This window comes from Hirsutella rhossiliensis, assembly GCF_020360975.1.
Source record: "Hirsutella rhossiliensis strain HR02 chromosome Unknown scaffold00002, whole genome shotgun sequence".
NCBI classification, from domain to species: domain Eukaryota; kingdom Fungi; phylum Ascomycota; class Sordariomycetes; order Hypocreales; family Ophiocordycipitaceae; genus Hirsutella; species Hirsutella rhossiliensis.
In genome coordinates this window covers 7,430,673-7,452,235 of record NW_025408668.1, presented here as the reverse complement: position 1 = coordinate 7,452,235, position 21,563 = coordinate 7,430,673, and the positions used below count along the sequence as shown (strand labels likewise).

The following is a 21,563-nucleotide window of genomic DNA, read 5'->3' as shown; positions in this document are numbered from 1 at the left end:
TCCTACAGCATGACTTGCTCTTTCCCCTGCCTCGTCACCTCGAAGCGGCTGCAGTGGCCTCCTCGAGCCTCTTCTTTTCCCTGCATTTCACAGAATCATGGTTGAAAGTGAGCCGTCCGCCTGTCCCGCTCTCGCAGCCGGCACGCGATATCCAAGAGAAAAGAAAGAGGAAAAAGAGTGACGCGCAGCAGAGATTGGGAAAACGCCCGCTCCAAAGACACAGCGGCCCCCATTTCAAACCTACAGTCTGGACCTGCATCCATCACACCTCCTCGTCGCTGTCGTCGCCCAGTAGTTCGCCCTCGTCATCCACCATGGCGTAGTCGCTGCGGCCACGGGCAAAGCTGTCGCGCGTGGTGAACCTCCGGTTGCCGCCCGAGAGCCAGCCGCCGTCGCGGTCGCCTCGCACCCGGTCGTACGTGCCCGTCACGGAGCGCCACAGCCCCGAGACGATGAGCGGGAGCGCCGCCACCAGCGCCGCCACCGCCGACACGGCCATGACCGGGTATTTGATCCAGGGCCGGTCGCTGTCAAACGTCGACGAGTGTTCCCCCAGGCGAATCTGGCCCAGCTTGCCGTCCCAGTTGCGGTACACGTACCAGCCGGCCGCGGCGGCCGCGGCAAACGGTATCACCACGGCCAGGAAGATGACCACGCCCGATGTCCGGTGCTTCTTCTCAAACTCTTCCTCGTGCCCTTCGCAAGCGTGTTCCGTCGACGTCTTGTCCAGCTCGTTGCCTCCTTGGCAAGTCGACAAGGGCACCTTGCGATATCCTGTCGGCTCGAACCAAGACGTCGCATTGAGGTTCTTGGCGCACCATTCTTTGCCCGACAGCGGGTCGAGACCGGCAACCAGCGTGCATTGCCCGTGGTTGTCGAGCTCGTAGTTGAACGCACTGCAGCTTCGTCAGCGTTGCAAACACACACAGCACACCCCACTTGTCCGTCACTTACCACTCGTAGTCTCGCCGGCTGCACGCGCAGTTGGTATGGTCATAGAGCCGCTGCAGACTCTGCTCGTTGTAGCACATGCGGTCTGTCTTCTTGCGCAGGTACCTGGACACGTGACCAAAGAGGCAATCGTCATTCTGGAGCGGATGCTTGGGTGACCAAAGGTAATAGTCCGACTCGGAGTCTGAGTCCTTCTTCAACTCGCACGCCTTGTTCGTCAGCCCGGCGAAGTCGAGATTGACCGAGAATATCTTGTTTTCGGCCGACTTGCACCACAGCAAAAAGTTCCGCGACGTGCCCGACTTGAGAGTCGTAATGTCGAGAACCGTCACGTCGCTCTCCGAGAATGGGTGGTCCTTCCACGTCTGGCCCTCGTCGAGCGAGTACGAGACAGCCTTGGCCTTGACAGGATTGGCTCGCGTAGCCCTCTGCACCAACACAATGATAGACCCCTGGTCGCCGTACTGCCATGACCAGACGCCCTTCTTGACGTTCTTCCAAGTCAGGCCTCCGTCGGTTGACAAAAACGTGTCGGCGTCCTTCATGTCGCCCAGGCTGGAGCCCACGTTTCCGATGCCAAACAAGAGCCCAATGGCCGTGTCCGCTGCAAATGTTCGTCGCCTGTCGTCCCGCTCAGTGAAGTGGTGCAGGTGGAGCGCGCACGAGGCGTCTCCCTTGGAGCTGCTGCACGGGTACGCGTTGCCATCTACGTCCTTGGGCGGAGGGGCCATGAAACCCCATTCCGAGCCGTCGTTGTGGGAGATCTTGGTCTGCAGAATCTTCTTCTTCTCGCTCTTGTCCGTGTTGGTCACCACGTTGATCAGTGTTACGCCTTCCAAGCCCGCCACCTTTTCAAAGTCGACGTACGTCTCCTCGTTGCAATTGACGTTGGTTGCGCTGAGGACGTAGCTTGTGCCGTTTGAGTTGCTCTTGATGATTGACCCGTACTGCCGGTCGACTCCTGCCTCGGTCCTCACAAACAGGTTGATGGCATGGGTCGAGCTGTCGAGCAGCGTATACTGGTTTTCGTGACCTTCGCGGAAGTTATGGGGATAATGCGCCATGTCGTAACGCTTACCGTCCAGGCTGGCCAGCGCGAGGAGATGGTCGCTCTTCTCATCCTTTGCCGCCAAGACAATGAACTCGCTCATCGTCGCAAAGTTGATGACGTCGCCCTGGTGCATGTCCTTGTCCTCGAAGAAAAAATCGTTACTTGAGACCACCGTCATCGGTCCAGTCGTCTTCTCCTCCTTCCTGACGAGGCAGACAATCTGCTTCAACTCGCGGAAGTTATACGCCGAGTTTCCTGTAAACTCACACTTCTCAGCGTAGCGCTGAATGGTCCTCCAGTTGTCGCCGCGGTCGGTGGACAGGGAGGCTTCCTTGTGGCACGATTTGCTGCTTCCGACCTTCTCACACTTGTCGCCCAGCCAGATCAACCAGTCCTTCTTGTCTGGGTGAAAGCTGAGATGGGCCTCGCCTGGCAAGGGCTTCGTGGGCGCTGCAAACTTGTGGAAAGATCGGCCTCGGTCCATGGTGTAGATGACCTTTTCGTGCTTGGTCGTGAAAAAGACAACGTCTTTAAAGTAGAGATGGGGATGGATTCCATCAACGGTTTCCCCCTCGAGGATGCGATCCCATTGTTTGCCGTGGTCATGGGAAATCCACAGCTTGTTTTCCACCTTCATGCGTCCGCTCGCCTCGAACTCGGCCGGCCGCACAATGACGGTTTCGTCCGTCGAGGCGCTTGCGTCGCCCCTTTCAAGGTAGATCTTCTCAAAATCCTTGAGTCCCGAGTCGAAGACGAACTGTTTGCTGGTGACCTTGTCATTGGTCGGAGGGAGCGGAGCAGAGATGCCATCGGAGCAGTTCCTGTCCACCTTGTCGTCCTTTTGCCCGCCGCCGATCCGCTTACACGTGTCTCCAGGAATGAGCCTCCACCCGCTTGAGCCCTTGAATGAGCCGTGGGGGTCATCCTTGCAGGCGTCATCCGGCACCGGGATGGGGCCGGCCTTTTTGCACTTGGTCTTGTCCTCAGGGTCCCTTTGGAAGTTGTAGTCGCACTCAAAGTCGGCGTCGGAGCACTCGCAATCCTCCATCTGGGGAACCGGGTCCTTGAACTCGCTTTTGACGAAGCAGTCGGCCGACTTCTTGCGGCGACGGTAGGTCTGCTTGTGGCCCATGATGCAAGTCGGGTTTCCGTCCTTGTCCACGCGGGCATGCCAGTCCTCCATGTCATCGTCTCCGCACTTGCGCTCGTTGAGCCCTTCAAAGTTGATGGCGACCATATGGTATGTGTGCTCCCGTTCTCCCACAAGAATGAACTTGAGGCTGGTGGAGTCTTGCGTCGTCGTCAAGAAGTCGGGCTTGATGCTCAGGTCATTGGGCAAGGGAACCTGCTTCCAGTTCTGGCCGTGGTCCAATGAGTACGACAACTCCTTGACGTCCTCCTTCTTGGAGTCCTTGATGGCGACGAGAACGGATCCCGAGTCGCCGAACTCAAACTTGTGCGGGCCGTCGAGAGCCTTTGTCCAAGTCAACCCGGCATCGTCAGAGACGTACAGGTTGGCGTCGGTGAACTTTGTGAGATGCTTGCCCACGTTTCCGTTGCCCATGACGAGTCCAGGTGCCGGGCTCGAAAAGACGCGGCCAACGTTGTCCAGTTCAGTAACAGAGTGGAGGTGCAGCCTCTCTTGGCCAGCCTTGAGCTCTTGGAATGTCCTGCCGTCGTCGAAGGTGATCTTGGTCACGATGGTCTTGTCGGCGCCCTTCTTGTCGACGTCGTTGCCATTCTCGACAATGTTGATGAGAAAGATGCCCTGGATGCCGGAGATCTTTTCAAAGTCGACATGGCCCTTGACGTTACGGTTGGTGTAGGGGATGTTTTCGGTAAAGTAGGTGCCATTTGAGTTGCTCGTAAAGAGGACGCCCATCGGGGTCGAGGGCCGAGACGTCATGACGTCGATCTGAATGCTGTAATTAGTGCCCTCGAGAACCGTGTAGGCCTCCTGGTTGATCTGGTGGGAATGATCGTGGCTGTCGTCACTGGGGAACATGGCGCGGTGCCATTTGATGGTGTCATCGGTGACGTATAGAGCCATCTCGTCGCTGCGCAGGGAGGCTGTGGCGACGACGAGGAATTTCTTGACAATGGCCAAGCTCATGACGCCGGAGACGCCCTTGGCGCCGTTGACGTTGGGCTCGAACTCCTGGATGTCCTTGCCGGCCACGGCGTAGAAGGCATCGGAGACGAGCAGCCTCTGGTCCTGGCGGAAGAAGGAGAAGGGGTCCTTGACGATACACAGGGTGCGCGTCTTGTCGAGCTCGGCGTCGCCGGTTGTAAACTCCTTGGACGACCTTGCCCACCAGCAGCCGACGGTGAAGGAGCGGAGCAGCTTGACGGTCTTGAAGCCGTCGAGGGTGTAGAGGGCCTGCTCGTCGCAGAAGATGCCCTGGCAGTCCATGGCGTTGAATATGATTCGGTTCGGGTCGTCGGCGTGGAAGATGAGGATCTCGGGCTGAAACTTGCTAGGGAGGGACTTTGTGGTGAACTTTGTCCAGCTGTCGCCTCGATCGTCAGTCTTGTAGTGGGTGCCGCTCGGGGTCATGACAAAGGCAGCCTTGGTGTCGACGGCGTGCATGACGAGGAAGAAGGACTGGCCCTCGGGGATGGAGTCGATGCGGGACCAACTGACGCCGGCGTCGCGGGAGCGGTAGACGTTGTGCTCCTGGATGTCGTGGAAGATGACGACGTCGCTGTCCTCGAAGTAGTTGAGAAAGAGCGGCGGGTGGTTGAACTTGTTGACGGACATGTCGGGCGCATCCTTTGCGAGGGCCAGCGTCCACAGGAGGGACGCGAGCACGAGGATGCGCCATGCTGCCACCGCTGCCTTGGCTGCAGGCCTCATGGTTGGCGAGGTGCGATCTGTACAGCGATCATGAAGAGGCGCGAGGGGCGGGAGGAGAAGAGAAGGGAGGGCAGTCGCCAGGCTCGGCAGAAGATGGGGGGAGAGAGAGATGGCGGGCCAGCCCGGGATGGTCGGTGATGAGGATTTCGGAGGAAGAGGTCGACGTGGACGTCCGAGACGAGACGTTGGATGATTTGAGACGCCGCAAGCTAGACGGGACCGAGGGGCCAAGTTTGTTGCTAACTGCCGAGCTGGGGGCCCGGGTGGAGGCCAAAATAGCGCGGTACCGGGGAGCGAGGTACCCTGTGGCAATGGGGAGCTACAGTGCAAAGGACGCGCGAGTCGGCACGCAGTTACGTCAGCCGCTAGTTAGTTGTTTGCAGCAGGTGAGACTTTACAGTGGGGGGCTGTAGCCCGTCAGAGCCCCTCCACGATATCACAGCGCTGTCTGAGCAGCGGCAAGGAAAGCGCCAGTGATTCCAATGACTGGATTGGTGTTTCGAGGGAAGAGCATATGCATCAAGAAGCAACAGGGCTAGGGCATGTACAAGTCACAGTCCCACTCGTGCCGGCGGGCAGGCGATATACAACATTGGCCATGCAAGGCACGCGCCGACAAGGCATATATGGACATATAGTATCCGGGCTATATTCCCCTGGTATCCACTGCGCCGGTCAGTCTAAGTGTGATTGTGGTGCCTTGGTAATTAGGTAATGTGCTACTCGGATCCGCAAGGAAGATGGTGGCTTTGAACCGCCCTCGTGGAAAGAAACGATAATTAGGAGTCGACCAAGACGGGTCGAAACGGGTTTCTACTCTTTTCAGCACGGTGACAGTGGAGTGAAGAAGAAGAAGAAGAAGGAAAAGATGGACGTACAACTGAAAATTAGGTTTATAACACGGAGACTCGGACGGACTCTCTCAATCGATGGCACGTGGAACTGCACACCGATGCCGCACATGACTAATCACCTGGGTACGGAGAAATGCACAGAGGCCCCTTGCCCAAATTCACAGGCACAAAAGGCGCGCATCGAGATACGAAACGCGGTGGATCCCCGGTCCACCGTCTCAGCTAGATGGTTGGCTGGTGGAAAATATCCACGGAGGCCCTGCAAGGCCCGGGTTTGAGGCGACTCGGACCCGCATGAGCTGGTAGGTATCCAAGCTGCAACCTTGGCTTGCCCGCCCACCAATGCACGCGCGTATTTCCGTCCATTTGCTTTCACAAATTGCCAGCTGCTGGTTTCCTTTCAGCGCAGACTTGCGTAATTGACCAATAACCCCAAGCAGGAGAGAGCTTGTCTCAGACTTGAAGAGCTATAAAGGCTCCGTACCTTGCCTTAGGCGTTGCCCTACTTAACTAGGTACACAAGTAGGCGGGCATCTCTGGAAAAAGGGGACCTGAGCTGTCCCTGTCAGTTCGGATAGGTGTTTTGGCACTGTACAGTACAGTACGGATACTTGGCTTCCCGGCTAGCATAACAATGGACCCGGGTGTCGCCTACTTAAGTACCTAGGTAGGTAGGTAGTTGGCTTCTGAGGACCTTGGGCACTGTGTATTTCCGGCACCCTTGCCTTGTACTGTCCTCGGCACAGCATGATTGCTTCCATTGAGCTTCCATCCATCCATCCTTGCGCACATCGCCGTGGACTGAAGATCGGTAAAGGGTGTGGAGGGCCTCTTGTCTTGGAAGCACACAAGCGAGGGCGATGGAAGCCCTTTACAGTATGCACACATAATCCTCCGCCCGGCCCCCCGGGCGCCCAGACAGCGACGCGGCCACCGCTCACCAGGCGCTGTTTGTGCCTGGCTGCGTTGTGCTAATACTGTGTACTGTGCAGGACGTTCCAGAGGCTTCATGCCTAAACAGGCAGGCGGACGCACCAAGCGGAGTAATCAAACATACACTCCTGATTTTCAAACATACACTCCCGACCTAAGCCCCATTTGGAAGAAGACCCCGCCACCAAAATTTGGCGCGCGCTTTCCCAACGCCCTGGCTTGCCGTGACCATCGCCGCCGCCCACCCGCCCAGCCACCTGCCTTTTGGCCGCCATCTGCATTTTCGCAATCATCAACAATTGAAGCTATCACCACTTGACTCAACACAACAGCAACGCCGCCGCCGCCTACCGCAATAGTCACGTCTAGTCAATCGTCCCGATGAATTCGACCGAAAGCAATACCAACAGTAGCACCGAGGCTATCACGGAGATGTCTTTCGATACGTATGATGAGGCGCTTGAAACACTCAAAGCTACGCAAGAGCTCCTTGGCTACGTCGTAGTCGTTGCAAATAGCAAGAATACCGGCAAGCCTAGGCGCAAGGAAGCCAATATCCGCTGTGAATACAGTGGTCAGTATAGGCCCTGGGACGAGGCAGAGGGTATATACAAGACGTCATCCAAGAAGTCGGGATGTGACTTTCGCTGTTACATCCGCTTCTACCGACGTTGCAATGCATTCAAAGTCACCATCAAGCACGGCTCTCATAACCACGAACCTCTATTTGAGCCAATTGCTAACCCCATCGTCCGTCAACGAAGCCAACGCAAATTCGGCATCGAGCGTCTTCATAGCCTCGTCGAGGGGCTTAGCAAGAACGTCAATAACAAGAGCAGGGATATCGTGGATGCTATCCGACAGGAATATCCTGAGCTCCTTATTACCGATTCTGATATACACTTCATCCAGCTGCAACTTCGTGCCTTCCGTTACGGCGCCTCTACATCTACACAAGCCTTCCTCGATGTACTCAAAGATGCTAAAGCAAAGGGGAAATCAGCTACTATGCAGTTGACCGTGGCCCTAATGGGAAGGTTTGGAGGTTTTTCTGGACATACGATGACTGTATTGCTGACTGGAAGCGTAACCCCGAGCTCCTTATCATGGATAATACGTATAAGGTCAACCGCTTTAACATGCCGCTTCTACAGATCATTGGCACAACAGGGCTACACAAGAGCTTCAGTGTAGGCTTTGGCCTCACTGCCAAGGAAGACGAAGGCGCGTTCCAATGGATCCTCTCACAGTTGCGTGAGGCTGGTCGGCAGGCTGATATTCCGGACCCGGGCGTTGTGATTACCGACTTTGATACCGCCCTGAAGAACGCCCTTGACTCTATCTTCCCATCAACGCAACAACAAGTGTGCGTTTGGCATATGATGAAGAACGTGATCCTTCACATCAAGAAGAAGTGGGAAGGATCCCTCGATGGCACCGAGATTGGCGGAGATAGGCCAGAACAGGAGACTCGCCTCGCTGCAGCAGCCGCTCTCGACGACCCTATACAGGCAGATAATGCCATTGACGAGGACCGACCTATCGACCGTGCCACTGATTACCAGATTCAACATGCCTCACAACTGGCAGATCAGTGCGTTGAGCAACAAGATGATCGTGAAGATGACGATGGAAACCCAATACTACCCCGGCTCCAAGGCGGACTTTTGAGCACACAGCTGACGGTATCCGTGATGCCTGGGTTTCAGTCTTTAGGGCTCGCACGGCTGAGGAGTGCAGAGATCAGTGGGATCTACTCTGTATAGAGTTTTCGGATCAGCCAGGTAACCCTAGCCCTAACTACCCTCCTACTCTAACCTTTTACTAAATAGCTCCTCTTATAGCTCTCGTTAATTACCTCCGTACAACCTACTGGCCATGGCGTGCCCAGTTTTCCACCTACGCTATCCAACAGTACCGAAATTATAACATTACGGTAACTTCCCGTGTGGAGAGCACACATCACGAGTTGAAGTCACGATTACGCAACCGCTTCATTGACCTCCATCAGCTACAAGAGCACATCAGAGGCTCGTTACCCATCGGCAAAAGAAGCATCGCGAGAAGCTTCAATCCGAGTTTGCAAGAGCTAGAGTTGAATGGGCCAAGCAGACGATTATGAAGTCACTGCACCGAAAAATTGGCTGGCAGCCGATGAAACAGATCTTCAGGCAAGTTAGGCTAGCCTGGCTGAGCTTGCCGATAATCGAGGCATGCCTACGATTTGTACGGGTGCTTTCACGATGCAATGGGGGCTGCCCTGCCGGCATACAATCCGCGATTTGATCCAGGCTGACGCGGCCGCCCTTATACCATTGCATCTTATTGATAACCACTGGCGGGTTTACGGCGTGACTGTAAGTATCTTGCTCCAGCCATAAGTACTATACTAATTTACTAGCAGCCTGAACAACAGCAATATATCGATGCAGACCACGAAGCCGATCCTGACGTTGTCCAGCCTCGCCGGCGTGGAAACAGTAGACGCGAGGTATCCTCCACTAGAGGCATCTACGGGCCGGATCCTTAGTGCTTGGGAGCAAGAGGAGCATAGAGCCAACCCAGAGCTCGTATCACGGCCACCAGAGACGCAAAGAAGAAGAGGAAGGGCACAGGCACCACTATCATGAACAAGAGGTCGAATACACTTGCTTCCGTGAGCAGCCGGGTTGACGATCTTGCCCAGCAGATCGGTGATTTCATCAAGTCACAAGCAGCAGCAACGCCGGTGCTGTTATCACAGGTGCCCTCACTTCCACAGGTGCCGCTGGTGTCACAGGGATACCAAACGACGATGCCCTCACTTCCACAGCCGGCGCCGCCGTCACAGGGATACTATGTGATGCCACCGCCTACACCAATTGTGCCTGTATACGTACAGGCGCCGGCGCCGTCACAGTGGCAAGAACCGCCTCCTCGTCACAGGCACATCACGACGGCTTCATGTGGGCACAGCCGCCGGCACAGTCTCACGAGACGGCTACGGAGCATTTCCAGCAGCTAGGGGATCAGAGGGACACGGCACCATACAAAACTAGCAGGCAGGCCGGTCACAAATTCGTTCTTACGTGCCTCGCCCTCCGCCGCGTCGGACGGATCCTTCCTCACAGTCACAGTCACAGTCACAGAGGTAGGCAAAGACCTTCCGCCATTATATGCATATTGTATATATATCGGAAGATCGATCGGGCCGGGCTTATTGATAGCTTCAATTGAATGACTCTAAGGGATGCATCTTCCGGCGTTGGTAATAATTGCAGATAGAATCCATATATGTCAGACAATAGTGTCCCACACCTCGCACGTGACAGCGGTTGATCTTTGTGGCATCAGTCAATTGATGAGAATTATCTAAAGAACAAAGGAAAGGAAAAGAATTGGATGCACACATTCGTGCAACAATATATACCCCGATCATTGCGGCGAAGCCGCGGCGCAGCAGTGGCAGTGATCGAGCATAAGGTTTCAGGAACTGACACGGGCGTGATATGCGACAATATATCTAGGCAGGCAGCCGCGGCAGCGGCGTTGGGAAAGCGCGCGCCAAATTTTGGTGGCGGGGTCTTCTTCCAAATGGGGCTTAGGTCGGGAGTGTATGTTTGAAAATCTGGAGTGTATGTTTGATTACTCCACCAAGCGGCTCCTTCTGCGCCTCCAGGTACCACCGCGGTACTTCGTATGCACGCCTTTCCTGCAGTGCAAATCACGAGGCTCCCCCTCAAGTGCCACAGCTTGGGTAGCTATCTTATCTAATCATGTCCCTGCTTTGCGCCCTGCCTTCCTTGCCAACCCGCCCCGGAATCCCGACCCACCTCCTCCTTCATTTCGTCTTCATCCCGTCCACGCGCTCTCTCGCTCACCCCCTTCTCTCTTTTCTCTTTTTCCCCCGACTCTCGCTCCGTCTCTCGTCCAACTCGTCTCTCTACCCCCCTCCCCCCTTTTGAGGTGGTTGCTTTCTATTATTCCTTGCTCTTTTTCCCTTGATCTCGGCCACAACCCCCCCAGCCGCAACTCCCCCACGCTCTCCCCCACCGACGACGCGTCAAAACAACACTTCGTGGATCCAAACAACAGAAGGAAAAAAAAAACCAATCGCGTTCGCATTCGCAACAACGGCATAACCGCCACTCTTCGCCCTCGCCTGCGCCATGGCTGCTGTTGCGACATATGAGCAGTTCCTGGCCGCCCCCAGCTCCTCGCTGTTGGCGGACAAGGCCACGCTGCACTATGTCACCACCACGACGACCTTCTCCGGCGCCACTGACATCCTCAAGCACCTCAACTCGCTGCAGAGGCAGATCAAGAAGAAAAAGCAGAATGTCCTCGGCGTCATAGACGGCAACAACGTCATCGCTCTCGAGGTTGACACGGACCTCGAGTTCCTCACGAGCGGCGGACCCTACCTGCCAGGCCTCGACGACAACTTTTTGTCCGATCGCACGGCCTACCTCCCCATCGTACGTTTGCGCCCATCTCGCCTTGTCACAGTCGAGCAACTTCCTGTAACGTTACTGACCGACCGTCCTGCAGATGCACATTGTCGCTTTCGACGCTGATGGCAAAATCATCCAAATGCGCCAGCAATGGGACCAGGGCTCGCTTCTCAAGCAGCTCGAAATAATTGGCAAGACGGGTCGCAATTGGCCAATCAAGGACAGCAGGGAGCAACTCTCCATGATTCGCGCCTGCCTCGAATCGGCTGGTCTGGCCTCTTCTTCGGCCAACCAAAGCCACAACGACGTCGTCATTCGAACTCGTGGTCTGTCGGCCAATGCCCTCCGCGATCCTCACGCGTCGCTCGAGCTCTTCGCCCCGCGCGAGCAGATCGAGGCTGCCGAGCCGGCTTCCGTCGTATCGCCTTATGCGGGCAATCGACCCCGGCAGCGCGGCTTCACCGAGATTCTGGGCGATGAGCCCCAGGGTGAGGAAGCTCACAATGCCCTTCGTGACCGATCCGTTTCGCCTAGCAAGGTCGGCCAGGGCAAGAACTACCAACCCATGCGGATTTTTGATGGCCAAGAGCATCACGAGGAGGTTGAGGATGAAACTTCCGAGGCAAAGGGTACAAAATCGTACATCCGCCCGAATCCTCGCAAGTACGAACACTTTGATTTCGCCGACGGTTCTGACCCTCAGGACAAATCCAAGGCTGGCATGGGCCTGAAGGATCAAACCAAGTCCAAGCACAACAGCCAATGGTCGTTTGATGATTTCGTCACCCCCCAGAAGCCGAAGCCGTCCAAGACCTACCGCCATCAGGATACCCGCAGCTGGGATACCGAGGTAGGCAACGTTGACGAGGCTGGCAAAGCCGCCGGCAAAGGTCGCCGAGACGCCGAGACGCACTTTGAGCTTCAGGACGACGGCGAGAGCGTGTCCCGCCAGGAGCGGCCAGGCAAGCCTCGGGGCTCGGTGCACAACGAGGGCCTCGGACTGTACAAGAACAACATCAATCGCGATGACGCTACCCCGGGGCCCCAGCGTGCCTTGGGTAACATCACCAATCTCAAGGACCGCACCAAGGACTTTGACCCCCACTTCGCCATGACCGACGACTCCCCTTCGGCACAGCAGCAGCAGCCGCAGGCCGTCCCTGAGGGTCGCCAGAAGGCAGTCAAGATGATGGACGCCAACTGGTCCTCTTACGACCAGTCCCCCTCGTCCCAGAAGGAGAACCAGCCGCGGCCCAGTCAGGCCAAGGGTGGATCCCGGATCCACATCGCCGGCGACGGCATGGGGACCAAGAAGGGCGGCAGCCGAGACCTTTTGCCGGCCGGCGAAAACGGGGACAAGGAGGGCATCCACATCGCCGGCGACGGCATGGGAGGCAAGAAGGGCACTGACAGGAACTGGCTCTTTGGTGGCGACGAAGAAGGTGAGGCCCCCAAGGCGACCACGTCACGGAAAGGCAACGGGGCAGCGGCCGCGAAGAGCTTTTGGGCTTTTTAGACAAGGGAAACTCGGGCACACGGTTTGGATCCCGGCAAAGGACACCTCGGCAGGAGGTGTGCGGCCACTGACGACGGCACGTCTGCATGCAGCTCATGATTCATGAGAGAGCCTTTTTCTTGATATTGCCGGTGTCCCTGCTTGGACACAAAGCCAAGTGAGGCCCGACACGTTATATCGGCTATTCGATTTCTGTCTTGTTCGCCTGTTTATCTCTCTTTCTTCCGTATCTGTATTCTTCTTGTATGTACCCATTGCTGTTGCCAGAACAAGATTTGGCGGCAGTTCATCCATGCTGCTGTGTACATTGGTCCGTACCCGAGAGATTCGATTCAGCTAAGCAGTCGTGGTGCGCGAGCGACGGCGAACTCGTGTAGCAAAACCACGGTGATGCACAAGAAGGAAAGAGAGCAAGTCCCGGTGTCCTGAGCAAGCCTGACGCTTATGCATCTGACGAGGAAATGGCACGTGCGCCTGCGTGTTCCTCGTGGGCCGTCGCGGCGATGGTCAATGTACGTGCGGATACACACGCAAGGGAATTGATGATGGTCGGTGATGTGTGCAGATAGACGAGTGGTGCAATCCCATGAATTGAGCCTACACGCCGTTTGTTCTCTTCTGCATCGGCGACATGTCCTGTTTGTCCCTGAGCACCAAATCCAGGATGCCGCTCCCCTTGTCCAGTTCCCAGTTTGATCCGCCGCCCAAAAAGACACGGTCACTCCGAAACGCCTCGCCCGAGCGATAGATAGCCGGCCGCCCTACCCGTATACACGCAGCCCTTCGAGGTCAACTCGACAGAGGCGGCGACGAGAGAAACGAAGAAAAGAAAGGGATGTATGTGTACATAAAAGGGGGGAGGGCTCGCGCGGGGCTAGCAGATAAACTTGTAGAAGCGCTTCCACCGGGGCCAGGCGGCGCGCTCGCCGTGCTCCTGGGCCTTGAGGATGGGCAGGTTGAAGTCGCGGCGGCCCGTGTCGACGTCCATGTCGCGGAGGCGGATGTAGGCGGTGCGGTAGAAGAGCTTGTGCACGAGGTAGAAGAGGAAGATGATGGGGACGCCGACGCACTTGAGGAAGAAGTTTTTCACCACCTCGTTGCGGGCCATCGTCTCCCACCTGATGGGGAAGGCGCCGACCCAGAACTGGGCGACGAGGATGCACACGTTGAGCACCAGGCCAATCCAGGAGCCGAGCACGCCGACCTGCGAGACAAAGGGTATGTCGTCGAGGCTGCGGCCGCGCAGGGCCCAGGCGCGGCGGAAGCGGATGTGGCACAGGCAGATGGAGGCCCAGGTGAAGACGGTCGAGAGGCCCGAGATGGCCAACAGCCAGTCGAGCACGGGGCGCTGCGACAGGTCGGCGAGGAAGGCGAGGAGGCCGAAGGCGCCGGCCAGGCCAATGGCCACGAGGGGGCGGCCGCGGCGGTCCACGTAGCCCAGGAAGCGCGGCGCCTGGCTGAGCTTGGCCATGGCGGCGAGGGTGCGCGACGAGCCGAAGACGGCCGAGTTGCCGACGGACAAGACGGCGACGAGGATGACGGCGTTCATGATGGACGGCAGGACCTCGATGCCCGCCGCGTCAATGGCAATGACAAAGGGCGAGGCCTTTGCGTCGGCGTTGCTGTCGTAGTCCTGCAACCGCGGGTCGTCGTAGCGCACCAGCAGGCCGACGAGCGTCAGGGCGACAATGTAGAAGAGCGTTATCCTCCAAAACACCTGCTTGATGGCCGTCGGCAGCGACTTGCGCGGGTTGGCCGTCTCGGCCGCGGCCAGGCCCACGAGTTCGGTCCCGGAGAAGGCAAAGGCGGCCGTCACGAAGACGCTGCAGAGGCCCTTGAAGCCGTTGTTGAAGGCGCCGGGGTTCTGCCAGTACTCGCCCCCGATGTATCCTCGGTCGGGGGTTCCGCCGCAGTTGAGGACGATGCCGAGGAGGCTGGGGTGGGCACGCACGTGTCAGGCGGTGCTCGGGGATGAAAGGCTCTGCGCGCGGTCACTCACATGAATCCGATGACGGCAATGACCTTGACAATGGAAAAGGTGAACTCGGCCTCGCCGTATCCCTTGACTCCAAACAGGTTGATGAGCATGATTGCGCTGAGGAAAATGGCCACAAAGATGGCGCTGGGGAGCTCTTCGTTCCAGTAGCGAATCGTCATGGAGGCGGCGATGATTTCGAGCGGCAGCACCGTGAGCCACTGCAAGGCGTAGCTGTGAGCAGCCGGGTCAGCAAGGGGTCGGACAAGGGGCGCGAGCGGGCACGACCAACTTCCAGCCCATGGCGAACCCCCAGGAGGGATCGAGGAATCGAGTGGCCCACGAGGAAAAGGAGCCTGCGATGGGAAAGATGACGGACAGCTCGCCGAGGGCCTGACAGGTGCAGTACAGCATGACGCCGACAATGGTAAAGGATATGAGCAACGAGGCAGGCCCGCCGGCGCTCAACGACTTGCCCGACGCGACGAACAAGCCGGTGCCTATGGAGCCTCCTATCGCAATCATCTGCAGGTGCCTGCCCTTGAGCTTCCTGGCGAGCCCCGTGTTGACCGACTCGACGGCGGCGAGATGCAGGTCGTAGTAGTGGGCGCCGCGAGGATTGGGGGCGGTCGAGACGCTGTTGACCTGGCTGAGGTGGTCGCTGGGGAAAAAGGTCGAGTCGGCGTCGCGCTTGAAGCTGTCGATGAAGCGCTGGATGCGGGGCGTCGCGCGCCGCTCGTAGTCGGGCTCGCGCATGCTATGCGAGCTGCCGTGGGTGAAGGAGTCTTCCTTGACCTTGAGGTTGTTGAGCGTGTTGAGCTCAATGTCGCGGTGCGGCGCCATACTTGAGGGGCGGGCCGGGAGATGAGTCGGACAGGGGACCGGGGGCCGAGCTGGTGGGCACCAAGAGGCCGTCGGTCGTAGCAATCGCTATCGTCGCCAACAGCCTCGGTGAGAGGGCCGTGTCTCGGGAGTGCTCGACTGATTGCCGGAGGAGGTGGTGGACAACTTAGGTGGCTGCGCGCATGTCGCTCGACGCCGGGCCTCCTGCGATTCTTTCAAGGAACGTCAACGGGTGTCGTAGGCAATTCGAGGCGAGGGCGGAGCTGGCCGGAGGGTGCTGGTCGGTAGGTCGGTAGGTCGGTAGGTCGTCGGTCGCTGGTCGGATGGCCGGAGAGCGGGTGACGGGCAGCGGGTGACGGGCAGCGAGGCGAGGTGAGACAAGGGCGACGCGAGCCGAGGCGGATAAGCAGAGCCAATTTACGCGGGTGGTCGTGGGGGGCGGTGAGGCGAGTTGGGATCAAGGAGTGCTGCCAATGGACGGCGGCACAAGAGCAGTCAAGGGCCGTGGGACTGTACCACGACCAGGCTGCCGAGACGCTGGCCGCGTGTCGCAGGCGGTCGTCCGGGACTAGGTGGTGATAGGTGGTCCGCGGTTGATGGGAAGCGGTTTCAGTCTGCACACAACTGAACAATGGGGTTGAACCGTCATGGTTGCAGTTGCAGCACGCGGCGGCGCGACAAACATCCACCACCCACGTGGAGCTGGAGAAACAACCGTCGATGAACTCCAAGTAGCGCCCACCGTTGGACAAGTCCCCGCCACGCAGCCCTCGGGTGTGCCGGGTACCCAGCGGCGGATCGGCGGTACGAACACCAGAGACCTGCAGAACCCTTTTTACCCACGGTGAGCCTGCAGCGCTTCCCTACAGGGCGTCGTCAGCGGGAGGGGGAGGGCCGAGCAGGGGTCTTCCCCGCCTGTCGAGCGCGCAGGGCGAGGAGCCACAGGCCCGATGGGAGGGCCCTGTGGGACCTGAAGCCCCCCGTCCTTGTTTCGCTGCAGCGAGAGAGACGGGAGGGCCGAACGGACGAGCCCGTGCGCACCATCATCATCCGCCACGAACATCGATCCGGTTCCTCTCGATCCCAATCCGAAACTCCACAAAGTCTCCTGCCCCCACGTCGTTGGCGTCTTTGGTCTCGCCGCAGGGCTGCCCCGGCCCAAGAATAGGGTTCATCTCTTGTGGTCCGTGGTCAGGAGAAGTCAAGAGATCCCTGCAATGACGGTGACGACGGTGACGAGGATGCGAATTCCCTTGCTTGAATGCCCTGTGAGCAGCTCATACAGAGTACACGGGACGAGAAAAGACGTCGCAACGAGACACGCTTTGACACGCTCTCTACACCCATCCGGTAGTATTCAGGATATCCATCGGTAGACGACGGCACATACTTGGCACAATGACAAATCAACGTACAAACAGACGGGCATGCTCTTTTCCTCACGCAGCCCTACGACTCCTCGCTTGCCTTTCTTTGGGCCCCCCCCACAATCTTGCCGTTCGCGTCCCGCGGCTTGCGCGTCCAGCCCGTCGAAAACGCCGCGCCCATGTCGAACCGCGGAAACGGGTGCGCCTCCGTGTTGAGCACAATCTTGTCCAGAGGCAACACGTCGTCCGGCGAGAAGAGCAGGTACATGTACTTGAGCGTTTCGGCCTGTGGCGCCCCAAAAGTCAGCATCGTGCTCCCGATCAAGAAAAGCAGCATCAAAGTCGTCGACTTACCAGCCAGAAGCTCTCCATGTTGTCCTTGACGACGGGCGGTATCACGTTGGCGTTGTGCAGGCTCGTGAACCCGCCCCGGTCCTCCACGGCCGTGTGGTTCATAAACGACCTGAACATCTCCCATCCCCATTCCCGGTACTTGACGTCGCCCGTGATCCGCCACATGTAAAAGAGGCTCTCCACCGTCTCGGGCCGCTGCAGGTTATGCACGTCATTGGACTTGACGCTGAAGTCGCGCCGCCACTCGCCCTTGGGATCCGCGTCAAAGTCGGCCGGCGCCGAGTGGGCAGCCGATTCCGGTAGAGGCGGCGTCGGGATCTGAAAGTGCGTAATCTCCGCCGCGAGTCCGGTGGCCATGTATTTGTACATGCCCCAGCACGTCTGCATCAGCTCCCGCGCGAGCCTCATGTCGTCCTCGCTCTTCTTGGACCAGCTCGGCAGCTTCCGCGCCTCGACCTCGCTGAGCCCCCCCGTGGCCGCCAGAGCAATCGTCCCCGGCATAAAGCATACCAGGTGGTCCATCTTGGGAGACAATGACCCGTCCAGCCCTTCTGGGCGCTCGCCGATGATGGTGAATTTGGAGGGCTCCGTGTACGTTACCAGGTGCTTCCGGACGCCCTGCAGCGACTCGTCCCACATCTCCCCATACACTGGCTCCTTTTTGTTCGTCTGGAGATACTGCTTAATCAGATACTCGTAGTATGAGTCGCCCCGGCTGCCCAGTCGGATGTTCTGGCCACGGAACGCGCCGCTGGTTGCGTATATGTAAATGGGCACCAGCCCGTCTGTGGGATTGTTTTCGTCGATAATCTCCATGACCTTTTCGGCCTTTTCCCAAAAATGCTTCTCGCCCGTCAGCTTGGCCAGGTATTTGAACTCGAGCTGCACACTCGTGGCCTCGGCCGTCGAGGACGCTCCCATGTCGGCGTGAGACGGTATCCCGACGTACTTTCCGAGGTTGACGCTGGCATACGGAATGCCCGAAGTGGAGTCGAAGGCTGCGAGAAGGCGATCGCCAAGGTCCTTGGCCTTTTCGAGGTACAGGTCTTCTCCCGGCCTGCCCGGGTCGTCCTCTTCCAAGGGCGCCATGTTGGGGAACTCGGTGGACAGATAATGCGCCGACAGCAGGCCTCCGAGCATTCGAATCGTCGTCTCGAAAGTGCTCACGTCCTGGTCCTGATCCCACGTCAGCGTCTTGGAGAGCCACTCGCGCGCATGGTGCAGGCGCTTCGTCTGGTTCATGAGAATCATAGTGTCCAACGAGTCGATGATGATCCAACCGAGGCCCTTGGGAGCCATATGCTCGCCCGTCTTTGCGATCGGGTGGTATTCGTCGTATCCTGCAAGCCGCATCGTCAGTCAGCATTCGCACCGCAGTCGCAGGAGCAGCGAGCGTACCCCAGGCATAGCGCTCGTATGCGTCCCAGCTCAACTCAAAGGCCTCGACGACATGCTGTCGTCGTTCGTGCCAGTCGGCGCTCCCCTTGTCTTGCGACAAGCCCATCCATGACCAGGTAGTTGTCGGCCTGCGCTTCTCGTTGCGGCTGGAGAAGAAGCCCGTCAGGTATAGCAGGGTCAACGCGCCTAGCACCAGGGTGCTCAGGATGCGCTTCCGCCTCCACCACGGGCGCCGCCGCATCGACGGCGCGTACGTGTATGGCTTATCCTTGTACATGGGCAGTTCTTGCTGGTCGAAGAGGCCCGCCACGCGGCCTTGGACTTGGTTGAGGAGGCCGGCGCCAGCGCGGTTCGGGACCGCTGTCCATGCCCGGTCCTCGAGATCGCGATGCGGAGCCGCAAAGTCGGGAATGTTCTTTGGGATGGAAAAGGACATGTCAAGGGCGGTGGCGCCCGCCTGAGCTGCCGCGTCCCTGATGTTTTGCGCGGCTCGGAGAGCGGTAGCTTGAAAGGCGTTCTTCCGATGGATGTTGAACGGGTCGCGAATCATGGGGCCGGCTGGCTCATGTCGGGACGGCGCGGCCGTGGCGTTTCTCGCAGCAGCGGGCTCTCGAGACGGTCAGGGGGGCAATGCAACCGGCTTTGTTGCCGGGCACGGTCGGATGTTTGGTCGAGGGTGAATCTAGGGAGCATCGCACTTGGCTGGGGAATGACTTGAGCAATGGGGCCACCTATAAAGTTAGTATGAGGTCCAGTGTTTGGGTGGCTGGACGTCCAGTGGAGGCTAGTAGCCTTGGCGCTGCAGGACCCCTTTCGGGTGCCCTTCTAGAAGTGCTAATTGCGGAACGTTTTAGGGGGAGGGAGGTGCTAATAGAAGCCGGGCCCGCATTAGAGCCTGGAACGGCCAGCCTGAGCACAGGACGAGAACCTTTGCCGATACCGCCTCGCGCATGCATTGACGACGCGGCATCTCAAAAGGCGGTGATGTGAGTTGAAAGCTTACGACCGAACTTTATCAACTCTCGTTTCCCTTGAAAGAGAATTTGCATCGGGAAGCACAAGAAGAAGTGGAGAAATCCCACTCCGCAAGTCCAGAACATGGACACCAATCTCAAGGACTTCCCCTTCTTGGACCGCGAGGAATTCTCAGGAGCCTGCCATCACCTCGACAGGCAGTACTGCCAGGCAACTCTGGGTCCGCTGCGGAGGCGGTGGAAGCTCAGGCTCTGCACCGCCTTGGACACTGTTTTCGACGTCGACGGCGGCTACACGACATACATCCAGGTCACGCGCCCTCTCGAGCCGACCGTGGATCACGGCAATCTTTCACTTGACATGGGCAGAATCTCGATCTCTCAAGACGCCACGGTCAAGGCAGACCAGGACATGATGGATGCCGAAGAGCTCGATTCAGTATGAAGACGCCCGTTTCCACCACTCTCCTATCCGAAGTGACCTGACAATTCTCAGGCGGCAATCATCAAACATGCGCCCGGCCGTGATGAGGAGCACGTCGCCTATGAGATTCACCTCCATCCCACCTATAGGGTCCCGTGTCTGTGGTTCACCCTCCACAATCTCCCGGCGGATGAGCCCGCCTTCAGCATTGACACAGTCTTTCGCCGTTTGGTGCCCGACGAGTACAAGGATGGGCTGCGAGGTCTAGGCGGCATCGGCGGCATCTCTGCGGACGTGAGTCTGAGTTTTTCTCCCTGGCGGGCCAACGGGGCTTTGCCGCCCGAGGGTATGGACGGGCTAGACTAACAGCTCTGGCGCAGCATCATCCAGTCACGGGGGTCCCAGCCTTCTTCGTCCATCCCTGCTTGGTCGGGGACGCTCTCTCGCGCTTCGAATGCTCCCGAGAGAACTATCTCATCATCTGGCTCGGGCTTGTCGGGGGTTGCGTTGGCCTCTGGGTGCCCAAAGAAATGGTCGTACAATGAAACCAGCGGGATTCGCTCGTCTGACTCGTCGTCGGTCCGCCTCGACAGAGCAGGTCTCCATCTCATTCATCACCATCACTATCCTCTTCCATTGCCACATCCTCTTCGCTCTCGTCGTCCTCTTCGTCGCGCGTCCGCTTCTGACCGCGGCTCTCCGCTTCTCCAGCATCCTTCATGACCTGATCGGCGGAATCGGCAGGCTTTGCCGAAGTTGTCCCAGCGGGCGGGGCGTCGAAGATGCTCTTCTGCAGCTCGGTCTGCTCGACGTTGGCGGCGCCCGAGGCGATGGGGATCTTGAAGGTTCCGTCCAGCTTGGCGACGAAGTGTGACTTGGACTTGGCGTATTGGATTTTCTTTGCCGGTTAGCGCTTCTCCTATGCTCGAACCAGGCTCGGGGCGAATGGGCCTCTCACGAGAGGGCGGCCCAGGAACACCTGTCCATCCAGGTGCCTCATGGCCTGAGTCGAGGTCTGCACATCGCGGTAGACGATGTGAGCCTGTCCACGCATGGACATGGTCTTGAGGGCCACGACGTCGAGGACGTGGCCATAGGTGGAAAAGAGCATGTAGAGGCCCGTCCGGAGGTCGGCTTTCTGGATCTTGGCCGACGGCAAGTTTGTCACGTAGAGGCTTTGCAGGATCAGCTACGGGGCGCGAAAGCTGAGGAGTACTGGAGCAACTCACGTTTGGTTGGGGGGAATCGGCTGGACCTTGGCCGGCAGGGAAGCATTCGGCGCCAGGCCTCGGGGCGGTGCTCTCGTCGCCATTGTCGAGCTTGGCTCCGAGGGTAGAGACCCAAGAAATGCGCGTCGGGTCACCTTCCGGCCTGCAATGGATCCGGCCGTGGCTGTCCGTGCAAAATCGAAGGCTGTCGCGCAACCAAGGTGGCTTTTGCTCGCGTCGACATGCAAAAGCGCGAGACTGGGGGAAATTTCCAGTCGCATTTTAGTTAGCCTCGCCTCACGAACAGAGAAACATTGGGGGCGGTGGTCCGAGCTTCTGCGCGGAGGTACGTACCGGCGCGTGAATCATTCTTGTATGTACATTAGGTACCTAGGTACCTACCCAGGTACGGATACACTGTGTGG

The 21,563-nt window shown here is 58.3% G+C and overlaps 7 protein-coding genes across 7 annotated transcripts; 3 read left to right on the top strand and 4 right to left on the bottom strand.

The window, feature by feature from the left end:
* Positions 1-262: 262 nt before the first annotated feature.
* Positions 263-4,859, bottom strand: HRG_02591 (sortilin, neurotensin receptor 3, domain-containing protein; the record flags this gene model as incomplete). The annotated part of the gene is made up of 2 exons (XM_044861062.1): positions 263-896; positions 955-4,859. 2 exons carry the CDS (start codon positions 4,857-4,859, stop codon positions 263-265), a joined length of 4,539 nt encoding a protein of 1,512 aa, XP_044724695.1.
* A 2,893-nt stretch (positions 4,860-7,752) lies between these two features.
* Positions 7,753-8,500, top strand: HRG_02590 (MULE transposase domain-containing protein; the record flags this gene model as incomplete). The annotated part of the gene is made up of 4 exons (XM_044861061.1): positions 7,753-8,240; positions 8,306-8,331; positions 8,394-8,430; positions 8,491-8,500. 4 exons carry the CDS (start codon positions 7,753-7,755, stop codon positions 8,498-8,500), a joined length of 561 nt encoding a protein of 186 aa, XP_044724694.1.
* Positions 8,501-10,794: 2,294 nt separating this feature from the next.
* HRG_02589 (NTF2-like protein) lies at positions 10,795-12,595 on the top strand (the record flags this gene model as incomplete). The annotated part of the gene is made up of 3 exons (XM_044861060.1): positions 10,795-11,103; positions 11,177-11,929; positions 12,005-12,595. 3 exons carry the CDS (start codon positions 10,795-10,797, stop codon positions 12,593-12,595), a joined length of 1,653 nt encoding a protein of 550 aa, XP_044724693.1.
* An 874-nt stretch (positions 12,596-13,469) lies between these two features.
* On the bottom strand, positions 13,470-15,413 carry HRG_02588 (amino acid permease domain-containing protein; the record flags this gene model as incomplete). Its single annotated transcript, XM_044861059.1, has 3 exons — positions 13,470-14,529; positions 14,595-14,804; positions 14,863-15,413. The coding sequence occupies 3 exons, from the start codon at positions 15,411-15,413 to the stop codon at positions 13,470-13,472; spliced, it is 1,821 nt and encodes a 606-aa protein (XP_044724692.1).
* Positions 15,414-16,862: 1,449 nt separating this feature from the next.
* HRG_02587 (glycosyl hydrolase family protein) lies at positions 16,863-19,082 on the bottom strand (the record flags this gene model as incomplete). The annotated part of the gene is made up of 4 exons (XM_044861058.1): positions 16,863-17,066; positions 17,135-18,191; positions 18,243-18,474; positions 18,533-19,082. 4 exons carry the CDS (start codon positions 19,080-19,082, stop codon positions 16,863-16,865), a joined length of 2,043 nt encoding a protein of 680 aa, XP_044724691.1.
* Positions 19,083-19,630: 548 nt separating this feature from the next.
* Positions 19,631-20,475, top strand: HRG_02586 (autophagocytosis associated protein, active-site domain-containing protein; the record flags this gene model as incomplete). Its single annotated transcript, XM_044861057.1, has 3 exons — positions 19,631-19,945; positions 20,003-20,224; positions 20,311-20,475. The coding sequence occupies 3 exons, from the start codon at positions 19,631-19,633 to the stop codon at positions 20,473-20,475; spliced, it is 702 nt and encodes a 233-aa protein (XP_044724690.1).
* A 62-nt stretch (positions 20,476-20,537) lies between these two features.
* On the bottom strand, positions 20,538-21,242 carry HRG_02585 (RNA recognition motif domain-containing protein; the record flags this gene model as incomplete). The annotated part of the gene is made up of 3 exons (XM_044861056.1): positions 20,538-20,828; positions 20,889-21,105; positions 21,160-21,242. The coding sequence occupies 3 exons, from the start codon at positions 21,240-21,242 to the stop codon at positions 20,538-20,540; spliced, it is 591 nt and encodes a 196-aa protein (XP_044724689.1).
* Between the last annotated feature and the right edge of the window lie 321 nt (positions 21,243-21,563).